We start from the raw sequence: 12,474 nt of genomic DNA, 5'->3' as shown, positions 1-12,474 counted from the left end.
GTACTTTTAACAATGATAGTATTTTGTTATACATTAATATATCTATATTTCTTTAATATATCTAGTACCCCAATTTGAAAACCGTATAAAATTATTAAATTGTGACAGTAGCATTGTGTTTACAAACTAGTACTTATATTGGCATCATATTTTTAATCTAAAACATGCTAAAATGAAGAACGTTTATAATAATATCACGTAATATCTGTACAACTAAAAACCCACAAAAACCAAATTCTGTGAAGAATATCCTCATTTCATGTATCACATTAGGATTTAGATTTCTAATTATCAGGATACCTTTTTTAAACTTTCTTTTGCATCAATCTAGTTTGATATATCCTGTTTAAGTGTTATCTAAAATTTCAATTCTCATATTTAAAAGTAAATATATAATGATGATAGTATACTATAACTAACGGTAGCGTTATACAAACTTTGACTAAATCTCTAAATAAAAAAATAAAATAAAAAAAAACGTATGTAAGAAGTAAACTCTGTAGATAATGTTTCGATAACTATACTCACCATGGACCATGGTAGATGAACTAATGAAACGTTTGTTTTCGTGTTAGCAATCGATTGTGTCGCATATGCCACCAATCGAAGTAGCCTTTACATGGGGATGGAAGTAATTAATTTGGATATTGAATTGACCTAAAAAGTGTCATCGACACTTACATTTGGCTATTTGTCTTAGTAGACAAATTAGTGCTCTGATTAGAAACGTTCCGTAATGGAATACTATGTTCTTTAACCTTTCCCTTGCTGCTCGTATCAGTAGCGTATTTTACTCTACTTGCTCTGTCACCTCTCTTGCAGCATCTCTTCCATTCATCGCGAATTTCTTTCTGTCGTACGCAGAACAGAACAAAGATAAAGAGGCCTTGGAGCGAGTTGAAAAAGCAGAATAAGACCTGGAACACATATCGTGCAGACGAATCGGAACCAATTGCAAGGAATCCAAAAACCCAAGTTAGGCCGAGCAGAACAGAAACAGCGACGGCGTTCTGAAAACGTTTGATAAGTAGCTCCCTCTTTGGCTTGATAGCTTTTCGCCCACAAATAAGTGTACGCATAACTACGGTGAATACAATGAAATTAAACAACAGAAGGACACCAATCACAGAAATCAGACCGAAATTTCGAACATTTCCCGATCGAATAAAACAGCTGAAATACAACATTCACATAATTATTACTGTCTCTTATACACATCTAACAAGAGGAGCACCTAAAACAGTGAAACGGTATAAATAATGAAAAGAAACTATTATACGGTATTTAAAACAAATACGCTTTTGAGTTTAAGAGTCTGAAGTACATGGCCATTGTGTTACAAAGAAAGCGTATTCATTTAATTTTTAATTAGTTATTTTCTTTTTAACCATAAATAGTACCGTTTACATATTAATTGTCACATATTTAAATATCATAATTTTAAATGTTTACATTTAATATTATGAAAATATAATTATAATTAGTTAAAATACAATCTTTTGACTAATTCTACAGTCTTTTTAAGCTTAGATGAACAGGCAGCACTAGATATTGTTCTCTGAGCAGCTTAGTAAATAATAAATGAACTGCATTAGGAATTCCAGTTGAAGTAATTGTAAAATAATCGGAAGGTTATTGCAAGCTGAAGACTTCAATGCACTTGTTCGAAAAACTCGTGTCAGAAACGCAAGTCTATCGGTTTTCTTGGGTTGACAAAAACAGTAAGAAAACAAAATCATACATATAATTATTTTATAGAAAATGGGCTTCTCTAAGCAGAATGAGTAAATATTTAACCAGTGGTTTTTTTCTCTGAGATTTGTCAATGGAATTGATATTTGGATTCTAAAATAGAAACCACCAGGACACTCCATAAAACTGGTCTCACAAAAGATCAAATAACTCGAAAAATGCCATTGAGTAACCTTGTGTTTAATTATTTTATTTATAGAGCTTTTTTTTTAGTGCCTTAGAGGTAACTTTATTAATAATAGCACACCAGGTAAATATAGACAAAATATTAACAGCGAAGTACTTTTGCGAAGAAGTAAGGTGAAGCCAAGTTTCATGTATAATTACAGTCTGCTCATTAGATCATTTGATACTCATTGATGGGTTTCAAAGACATTTAACTTTCTGATACCATCAACAAAGTCATGGTCGATCTTAAATGGCTTCTTCTAAGGGAGGCAATATTAAACTATACAAGAATGTGTTGAAGCCTTATACAGAGAAAAACTAAAGAAATCATATCTGTACAGTTTCACAAGAAGGAAGTGGTCACCCGGTCATATGCAGAGTACCAATCGAGGGAAACCACAGCGGAAAACTCTTCAAGAATTGCAGACCTTATAATAATTAGTGCATGAAGGGCTATTAATAGCCCGTGCTAAACACCAATAGTCCATTATAAACTTTCAAATTAGTTACCTATCTATGGGGTGCTTATAAATGCTGATGTATCAATATTAATATTAGTGGGCTTAATATATAGCTATTGGTTTTGATCTACAACTCATAAGACCAAAAAGTCTATTGCTGTTGGCGTCACATTTATTTAAAATCTTCTTGAAAAAAAAAATGTCCTAAATATCGTTTTATCCGAAAAAAAAAAAAAAAAAAAAAAAAAAAATGCGCATTTTGTTTTATATGATTTTTAGCTCATTTTTCGGATTTATAAAGCTTATTCTACATTCTAGACAACTAGTATTTCTACAGTAATACAATATTCTACAGTACAAGATTTCTTCTTTTTGTGTCGTTACAAATGTTTCTATTCGACCTTTGGTATGTGAGTGTCAAATTGTAATGAATATCTGCAAATCTTAACGCTTTATTTATAAAAAAAAAATGTCCAATTTCTACAACAAGCAATATTATAGTAGGATCAAGTACTTGTGGAAAATATTACTCTATGGTTAAACTTATATTGCTCCGAAAGAAACAAAAAAAAAGTTAAAAGCCAAAAGAAACATTGACTTCTTGCAACTCCTCGCATCGTATCACAAAGAACAACCTTACAAAAGTCCAGACAAAACTATCTATAAATTCAACGACAAAGACTTCGAATTCACAGTATAGTTCAACCAATATATTCAAAGGTCTATTTTGCAGGATTCAATATCCCAGTGCGGAAATTCAATGATGGAAAACAGTAAAGATATTAAGCTCGTAACTTTTGAAGTAATTGTGAATAAACTATAATAATATCTGACAAAAAAAAATGAATTAATGCTGTGACCATCATAGTTGCTTAAAAAGAATTATTTCCAGCGTAATAAAAGAAACTCCTAATATTAATTATTATTATTATTATTATTATTATTATTATTATTATTATTATTATTATTATTATTATTATTATTATTATTCAAACATAATATTTACCATATCCCAGCACGCATACTTTCAGCATGAAATACCGAATACCATCGTAAAAGACCCTCACAAACATGAGGTACATATTTATAGCCTCAATTGACATCCAGAAGACTGAGGCCAGTGCAAAATAATGGATCAGGGCGGCAACGACGGTGCACCTATTCTTAGAAGTTGTCTTTTCAATCCCAATCGCAAACACAAGGTACAGAAAAAATAACGATATTGATAGGTTTATAAGTATTTTCTTAGGCCTCTTGGTTCGAAATTGCCTACAATAAAAAAAAATCGATTTAATCCTGATAATATACATTTGTATTTGTAGCACTGTTTTTTATCTTGAATAATATAAAACTAAATACATTGTTAACCACAATAATGAATTATATGTTTAACGCTGTATCTGTCCCTTTACTTACAAACAGCCTAGTGACATTATACTTACCTAAAAAAGAGGTAAGTGAAAATCGTAATTGCTAAACAGACAATAGACACGATACATCCGATCAAGCTAATGATAGTCAAAACTTTGTCGACTTTGGGTTCATAATAGTCCTATAATAATAACAACATCTTTATCAGGATCACCTTTATCATTTTACACAAAAATCAAAACAATATACTAATGTGTACTGTTATTCAGAGAATAATACTTGTAAATACCTTAACAATATAAGTGTTTAATAACCAAAAATATACTCTATAATGAAAACAAGTAAGTCAATAGCATACTACACAGCTATAATTAATCATTTTTCTTACTTGGCTAAAGAAACCACAATTAAAAAATATATACATGTTTTATGCTTACAACAAGAATGGCGAAGTTCGTAAGGTGATCACATAAGCATATCGCACGGTCATCTGCTGTTCCGTTATATGTACAGCTTTCATTCGACCAATCACCCACGCCATTATCAAAAGAAAAATCCCAAAAGACACATTCAGTGTTTGTAATAGTTTCCTATTAATCAAGTATTTTAAATTAAAAAAGATGTTAAAATAGTGTTAAAAGGTTTGCTTGGCGAAGCAATAACATATTAAAATGTTTTCTAAAAATTTAATACACATTATACAATAACAATAAATCGAAATTTATATTCCTAGCTACAGTACTTACTAAACGGGGAAGAAATGCCAGTTTTATAGGATTTACTAATTCACCAATCCTCACGGAATCTATCGAAGCTGAAATAACATGGCTGCCAACTTGCCGCTTAAGGTTCTTCTCTGATTCGTTAGCCAGTTTGTCTGAAATAAACAGTGAAGTATTCTGGTACACAGTGAAATACACTCGAATATCATCCTCTCCCGTCTGATGCTGGCTTACAGAGATAATATCAGGTGGAAGACTAATAGAGGCTGCAATCTTGTCAATAGGAAAGGTCAACTCAAAAAATGTTTTTATGGATTTCGGCTCAAAATATTCATCAGCAGAATCACTATCTCCGAATTCTACATACGAAAGACCCTTTTCCAGAGCACCTGAGCTCACTGATAACGTCATAACGCTAACATGAGGTAATACAGCAGTGAAATTCATGTCTGCTGCTGCTACAGTTGCAAGTTGTTGCTCTAATGACACCACAAACGAGGATGCTGTTTCTCTCATTGAAAACTCTGTTCCTAGTTCAATAGATTTAATTACGTTGTTGACAATTTCGACCACGTCGAAAGTCACCTGCAAATTGTAACAAACTAATGATATAAATGTTAAAAGAATTTGTTTTTTAAGTCAATCTGCTGTTTTAAAAGTGCAAGTGTTACACACACATATTATGTTCAGTGTACAATGCGATTTGTATATATAATTTAACAGTTAACGGCTATCTTGATATATATATATATACATATATATACATATACATATATACATATATATATACATATATACATATATACATACATACATATATACATATATACATACATACATATATACATATATACATACATACATACATACATTAGCGGCTGCAGCGTCAGTGTCAGTGATAACCAAAACAAGAAAATAGCAAACAAAATTAAAATGATGATGATTTAAAAAAAATAAAAACATTTAGTTCCAAATATGAATAAATTAGACAATAAAATAGATTGTAAAATACATGAAACGATATATGACAATTTAAACATTAGCGTAACAGGTTTGGTGCAGCGATTTCCATTCAGGTTCTGATCCTTGCTGTCGGGAGTTCAAACCACATGCTGACAGTTTTCGGCAGGACATGAATGGTTGGTCCAGCGTGCACTCAATGGCATAATGATGGGGTCGGAGGCCCTGTGTATTTCTAAAACTGGGGGAACTTTTGGGTTCCCGGTCACCAATCCCACCGTGGGATTTTAGATATGCATTGTTATTCCTAATGATTTTAACGACGAATAAATGATCCAGGAAATTTAGGCCAAGGAGGGACTTCACATGTAGAGAGTCTATACCACCTCAGACCCACCATGGTTAGGGTTAAGGTAAGAAAATTTATGAATATGGCACCTTTAGTTGGCCGTAAATGGTACGGGCATAAACATAATTTTTTTTTTTTATTTCCAGTTAAAAAATATTTTGAAAAATTTAGTGGGACCCTGGGCTTTTTCCTCTCCCCATTTTTTAATCGGCCACTGGATATAATGTGATATGTCCTACAATCGATTTCAGACATATTATGCTGTTGCCCTTGTGGGGCTGAGAGATAAGAAAATGTATTATTATGGCACGTCTAGATGGCCAGAAATTTCACTCACAGACTTAAAATTGACAAATTTGGTAGGGTCCACTGGCCGACTGGGGGAGGGGGGGGGCTGTCGGGCACACGGGGCCCGCCCCTTTAATCGTTATAATATGGTATATGCCCTACAGTCGATTTCAGAGACATTTATTTATGGTGTTATTTATCAACAAAGTCCTTTTCGGTCAGGGTGCTAGATCGAGAAACAATGGGTAGAATTCGGGAGCCCTGTAAACCGCCGCATGAGAGCGCATAGCGTTACGTCACTGCGTGCACTGCTGACGGTTGTAAAGTGGCTCACGCTATGCGAGTAAAATGGCTTATAAATGAAATAAATATTGTGACCACCTGTTATCAATATTAATGGTAATATCAGGTCTAATACTAAGATAAATAAAATATTCGGTTCATATTAAACTAAAAAAAAAGTGTTTAGAAAAATATTATTGTCTGTAAAACTTCTTGTGTTTAGTTTTTAGCGTGTATTTTTACAATTTTTTTGTGAACATGGTTGTGAGTAGTTTTTTGAATGAAAGAATATTATCGACTAGGTGTAATTCGACCCAAGCTCACAAAAGGGCTGTAAAATCGTCCTCTGGTCAAAATGAGTTTTTCATTTTCATAGATCATGTCATTTACTTTAAAATGACAGTTAAATGAACTCAATCGGGTGTCTGGAAGCAAAGCTATGACCGTTTGAATAATTGTCATCTTATCAACTTTCTTAAATCAAGTTTTGAGAGAAATGCTTTTGTTTACGGCAGGTTTCTATTCATTTGTCACTACCTCCCATCCGAAATTGGCTAAATTTTTTCTCTTACAGTTGGAATTTCATGAATAGTAAGATTATTTGTTATACTTTATTTATTAAACAAAACCCAATTCACACACAATTCACGTTCTACGCCCTATTCTATGTATTGAGGCTTGTTTCTCAATACAGTGCAGTGCGAGTTTACAGCCCTTTTGTGAGCTTGGGTCACAATTATTAAACTAATTTTTCCAGATATGCACTATTCTTGATAAGATAACAGTGAAATAGGTACGGTTTGCTGGCTCTTTATAATTATACATTTAGGAAAACATTTTGCAGGTTTTTCCTCTTAAAATTAAGGTCCCAGTTAAGCTATAAAGCAAAGCCTTTTTAGAATCGTTATAACCTGTAACGGCTTCTAATTACTGAATTTTAGAGATTTACATTTCTGTTATTCTTTAGGACTTGACAGCACTAGATGTTGAATATAACGTTACGAAACTTGTAGATGACAACACACAATTGTACACTAGGTAGATGTGGTCTGAACCTTGCTCAACTGTGTAGATAATGTTGTTACAAAAGATGCCAAAAATTGAAATTACACAAAATATATTGACAAATCCATTATAAATGAATTCTCCCTCATAATGATTACATACTCGAGTATATAAAATTAGAAGGCACGAGGAGATTTTAGACGACACCATAGAGGCACAGCTAATACACATCAGTGAACTATTCGAAATATCTTAATCCTTCCTAAGGACATACACAACCGGGACAATACGTACAAATGTGTCTACCAAATAAAGTGTATTTTACTCGTTTACTATGTAGTCAGAAAATGTGAGTCTATTAAAATACAGTATGCAGACATCATTACGAGCATAGATGTTAGCTTATTAAAATATCAATGTATACATTAGAAAATGTAAGTCAGAAAGTATAAGATGTATATCATTTATTTGAGAACCCATTAAACCCAAGACCACCACCTCAACCTAGGAGAGCGCTTCTCCAACCCGACAATTTACTGAAATCTAGAGACGATAGAGCCTGAAAAAGCAATTATATTAGAACGGCTAACATTCTGATCAACTGTAATTTAAAATTTGAAATTATATTTCATTCGGTATATGTAAACTCCCAATCCATTGTAGGCACAAATATGTGTACCACTATTGCATATATAATTCAATTAACACTTTCCTAAGTCAGATGCGACAATGTAAGCGGAAAGTTATTATGGCGTGATTATATCAATTATAACTAAAAGAAAAAAATAAATAGTCAATGTAAAATGTAGCTAAAGTGTCGCACATTTTTTAACAGTAAAGCTAGAAACCTTAAGTAGCAGCAACCAACTAAACGGCTGTATATTAAAAATTACAGATACTGTTGAAATGTTTCGTTGAATAAATTATTTTAGTTCAATAAAAAGAATGTTACCGATTCGTCTGAGATTTTAAGTGCAACGATATCTTCTAAAATGTCCGATGCAATCATAATGGAATCTTTATCCAGATTAGTAGCAGTAGTAGTAATTGCAAGTGCATCGGCGACAGCTGCAACATTGTTTTCAGTAACCTCTACCTAGAATAGTGTAAAGTCGTTGTAATTGAAACATTACAAGTATATATCATGTATCGCTTACGTGCGGTGGATTGAAATTTTCTAAATATTTATTCAAATAAAATATTATTACTTTCCAAAACTTTCTTATCGAATATAAATTGTAAGTTTATTACTTCATTTATATTTTGAATTTGTCTTGATATGTTTCCCATGCCACAGTCCAAAGGTTTAATTTGACTCCATCTAGCTCCTGATACAAAATCTCCTCCACAGTTACGTGTTGCCAAACTAACTGTAATACCTATAAAATACAAAATTTACTGTCTAAAGCAAGTAATCAATAAATCCTGCAAACAGGGCAAATATAAATTAAATACAATATATTTATTTTGTTTACCCTAAATTAAAGACCCCACTTAGACGTGTTAAGCAGTTGTTTCTTATAGAATTGTCTTCAGAAAATACCATAATTATCGCATGGATTACCTCAATTTTTGCTAGTACTGATTATTTTTATGTTAACCATCATGGTTGTCAGCATTGTTAACTATTTGCCATCGTCGATGTCACTTTGTTGTAATTTTATCAAATCTTAATTTTTCAAAATAGCAATAAAACAGGGTTGTTCTGCAACGGAATACAATTTTAGAATTGTTCTTACTTTTTTGTAGGAATGCGTAGAATAAGACCCACTAAAGTCTGTAAAACTGTATGATTCCAGGCTCGAAAATCACTCGCTCTAGGGAATTAGTTTCTAGTCATTGAAGACCTAAGAATAGCTAAGATTTATCACAAACCTTGGTCTGAGAAGAGAGGGCAAGTTTGCATAGATTCTGCAGTTGTACCAAGCAAAGTATCTGTGAAACTATACAGAATTCCGTCTTGGAACACATCCTCTCCAACACAGATCGCTATAGAAATAATATTAGAAAATAGGTGAATAAATAAAAAACAGTAAGATTTATATCATTATTTGACTACTAAAATGTGACTGACAAAATATGCACTCGAATTAATCATCTCATGAAAATAAACGTACATATACTCATGACAACAATACTGCTAGGGTCAGTTTCGTATTCTGGTAATGATAATAAAGAGTCGTTTATCAACACATTAATAGCTGATACATTTTGAAGTTGGTCTGTAAAATACAGCTCCATTTCTGTAGTGACACTTCCAGACTCTATACTTGAGACGAACATTCTGAACGGGATAAGTAATTCACCTTCCAACTGAAAATATAAGGGTAAGCTACATTGAATATCAAAGCATGCAAAATTACATAATTCAAAGTTGTCTGGAATGGCGAAGTATTGTATACAATTCATCTCTTAATTTTATTCATTTCTATACAACAAACTTATTCACCTGTCTTGTATTCACACGTGTCTTGTCGGGCTCTAATATAAGTCCTTTTTTGCCCATCATAACTTATTAAATACAATTGCATAGGCTTAAATTCATTATTTAAAAAAATATTGGTTAAGGAAAAATTCTTACTGGAACTTGTAAGAAGGGTTTTATGTGAATTTGCAATACTTCTTCATTAGGAAGGCATCGACGTCTGTCCTGAAGTTATTAATAGTGGGAGCATTTACAGCCGAATTTTGAAGAATATTCCATGTATTTACTCTGTTTGTAAAACATTATTCTCGTGTGTTACGGCATATTTTTTTCTGAATCATTACATTGTGACTTCGTAGGTTTATACTTGATTCCTTCACGGAGATCAGTGAATGATTGTATAGTATATGATCGAGACCGTGCATAATCTTGAAAGCTTGTAAAATGTCCACAGGTAGACGTCGAAAGGCAAAAGTTGGCAAACTTAACTTTGTATGTTGGGTTTCATAAATAAGCTGGGTACTAGATGAAATAATTTTTCAATTCTCCAAAATTGGCTCCAAACACAGTTTGTATATTCTTACAAGTGCTTAGGAAAGAGGTGTGAACATTTCTTCAAAAATATAATTTGATGAGATCAACATTCCTTTTTGCATAATTGACAGCTACTCCTACATTTTAACTAAAACTTCAAGCTATGATCGAAGATCATGCAAATGTTTTTTTTTTAATTTCCAACAATTAAATTTTGTCTGTTGTCTGTTTCCCACTCCTCATACTGTAGGTAGGTAACAGTTATCATACTGCGTGCCACAGTGAATTACACCATATATATATATATATATATATATATGTATATATATATATATTAAATTGCCAGACAACGGACCATTTGCTAAGACTATCCAGAATTTTTTGTGAAGTTTCTCAATCATTAACCACCCATATAAGGCCGGTTTTTTTTTCTTAATTTCCAACAATAAAATTTTGTCTGTTCCCCAGTCCTCATGCTGTAGGTAGGTGACAGTTATCATGCTGCGTGCCACAGTGAATTACACCATATTTATATATATTAAATTGCCAGACAACAGACCATTTGCTAAGACTATCCAGATTTTGTTGTGAAGTTTCTGAATCATTAACCACTCATAGGGCCGGTAAATACCTTTGTATCATCAGTAAACATCTTTAGATTCACATTGTGCATTCATATGCTGTGTATTGGCTAGGCCTAATTTATGGCTCTGTATCATATTACTATGATCCCTTTCCAGCTTAATTTTGGCTTTCTATGTTTACATTTCACTTCCTTTGCAATAGTCTACCAAGTTTTAAATACCATTCTGTTATTTCCCTACAGTGCATAATCAAAACAATTAACATTATGCAGTACCAATTTGTGATAATTTTATGGTGCAAAATGTAATAACTTAGAGCTTTTATCTGTTGCCTGGTTTGCTTGAATCCTCTTGTGACAATGAATTTATGACCACCCAAAATGAAAGTTATCCATTGCATCCTTTTTAGTTCCTATGCATGTAATGCAATAGGAACTATTGTAATCACTCTTGCTATTTCCTATGTTTTTTATTGTGTGTAGTGTGTATGTGTGTGTGTAGACATTTATGCAAATGCGCATGCGTCAAAGAAAAGTTTTCCGACATTTCGTTTTACATCGCGATGCGAAGATTGTTGTGAAGTTTCTGCAGAGTTCAGTCAGGGCTCACGCTAACCGACCGGAATGTCGGCATGGATGAAACTATTTTGGTTTTACTATATCCCCGACAGTTGCTGTAGGCATAGGTACTGTCTCTTATACACATCTAGATGTGTATAAGAGACAGGTGCGGGATAATGTCCAGGGAATGCGTGTAAAGGAAGATGTCGTTGACTATGCTCGCTTCAAATGGCCGCTCCTATTTTCAAGATTCTATGAAGCCTATAAATTCTCTGGACCAAGTCTGCCAAAGAATGATGTGATCGTTGCAGTTAACTGGACAGGGGTGTATGTGGTGGATGATCTGGAACAGGTGTTACTGGAGCTGTCTTTCCCTGAGATAACACAGGTTTCTAGTAGCAGGTAATATAGAGTGAATTTTATATAGATTTGCATAGACTATCAAAAACACATGAAATAACAGGTTTGTAGACCATTTCCGGAACTAAGATTTCGTGAGACGGTTAATTAGATATTTAGCTGTTGAAGAAGAAAAGTAATTCGATTTTTAGGCCATTTTTTGAGATCTCATATCCTATAGGTTGTTTACGCAAGGCTGGCCTGTGTGACAACTTAGCCATTTTGCCATAACATGCCTCCAATATGCCTGAAACTTTTTTTTAAATTTTAAGGATTTATCTGGATACAGCCCGGAGGTTTAAATTCTAGCAGCAATTATGCCATGTAAGTTCTTAATGATTTCTGCTTGATTTTTCAGAACGGGTAAACTTCATGGTCAGAGTTTCACTCTGTTAACAGTCAAGGGCGATGAATTTACATTCACCTCATCAAATGCTGAGGACATCCGAGACCTCATTGTGGGATTCCTTGAGGGACTGAAGAAAAAGTCTCGTTTTGTTGTCTCTTTGCAGGACAACCCCAGTCAAGGTTTGTCTGATTCTTCATTCAGTAGCTAATTTGAACTCCTAGGATCTGCATTATGGCAATTATTTGAATTCTTCTAATGACTAGAA

The 12,474-nt window shown here is 33.1% G+C and overlaps 2 protein-coding genes across 2 annotated transcripts in view; both read right to left on the bottom strand.

Annotated features, from left to right (window-relative positions):
- Nucleotides 1-677: 677 nt before the first annotated feature.
- On the bottom strand, nt 678-1,079 carry LOC117101411 (adhesion G-protein coupled receptor G6-like). Its single transcript, XM_033241390.1, has one exon. The coding sequence runs from the start codon at nt 1,077-1,079 to the stop codon at nt 678-680; it is 402 nt and encodes a 133-aa protein (XP_033097281.1).
- Nucleotides 1,080-1,208: 129 nt separating this feature from the next.
- Nucleotides 1,209-12,474, bottom strand: part of LOC117101410 — a 37,470-nt gene continuing 26,204 nt past the window's right edge. The window contains exons 12-20 of the mRNA XM_033241389.1: nt 9,476-9,671; nt 9,234-9,347; nt 8,610-8,737; nt 8,311-8,454; nt 4,499-5,059; nt 4,190-4,342; nt 3,824-3,933; nt 3,388-3,650; nt 1,209-1,234 (exon numbers count right to left, since the gene is read on the bottom strand). Of these exons, the coding sequence (XP_033097280.1) occupies nt 1,209-1,234; nt 3,388-3,650; nt 3,824-3,933; nt 4,190-4,342; nt 4,499-5,059; nt 8,311-8,454; nt 8,610-8,737; nt 9,234-9,347; nt 9,476-9,671 (1,695 nt within the window). The remainder of the gene's footprint in view (nt 1,235-3,387; nt 3,651-3,823; nt 3,934-4,189; nt 4,343-4,498; nt 5,060-8,310; nt 8,455-8,609; nt 8,738-9,233; nt 9,348-9,475; nt 9,672-12,474) is intronic.

Source organism: Anneissia japonica, unplaced genomic scaffold (genome assembly GCF_011630105.1).
Source record: "Anneissia japonica isolate Jap-2015-1 unplaced genomic scaffold, ASM1163010v1 scaffold287981_len1045443_cov154, whole genome shotgun sequence".
NCBI classification, from domain to species: domain Eukaryota; kingdom Metazoa; phylum Echinodermata; class Crinoidea; order Comatulida; family Comatulidae; genus Anneissia; species Anneissia japonica.
This window is presented reverse-complemented; position numbering and strand designations above follow the sequence as displayed.

Excerpts from the sequence above, each read along its gene's own strand:
- LOC117101411 (XM_033241390.1), bottom strand. The coding sequence starts at position 1,079 with ATGCGTACACTTATTTGTGGGCGAAAAGCTATCAAGCCAAAGAGGGAG.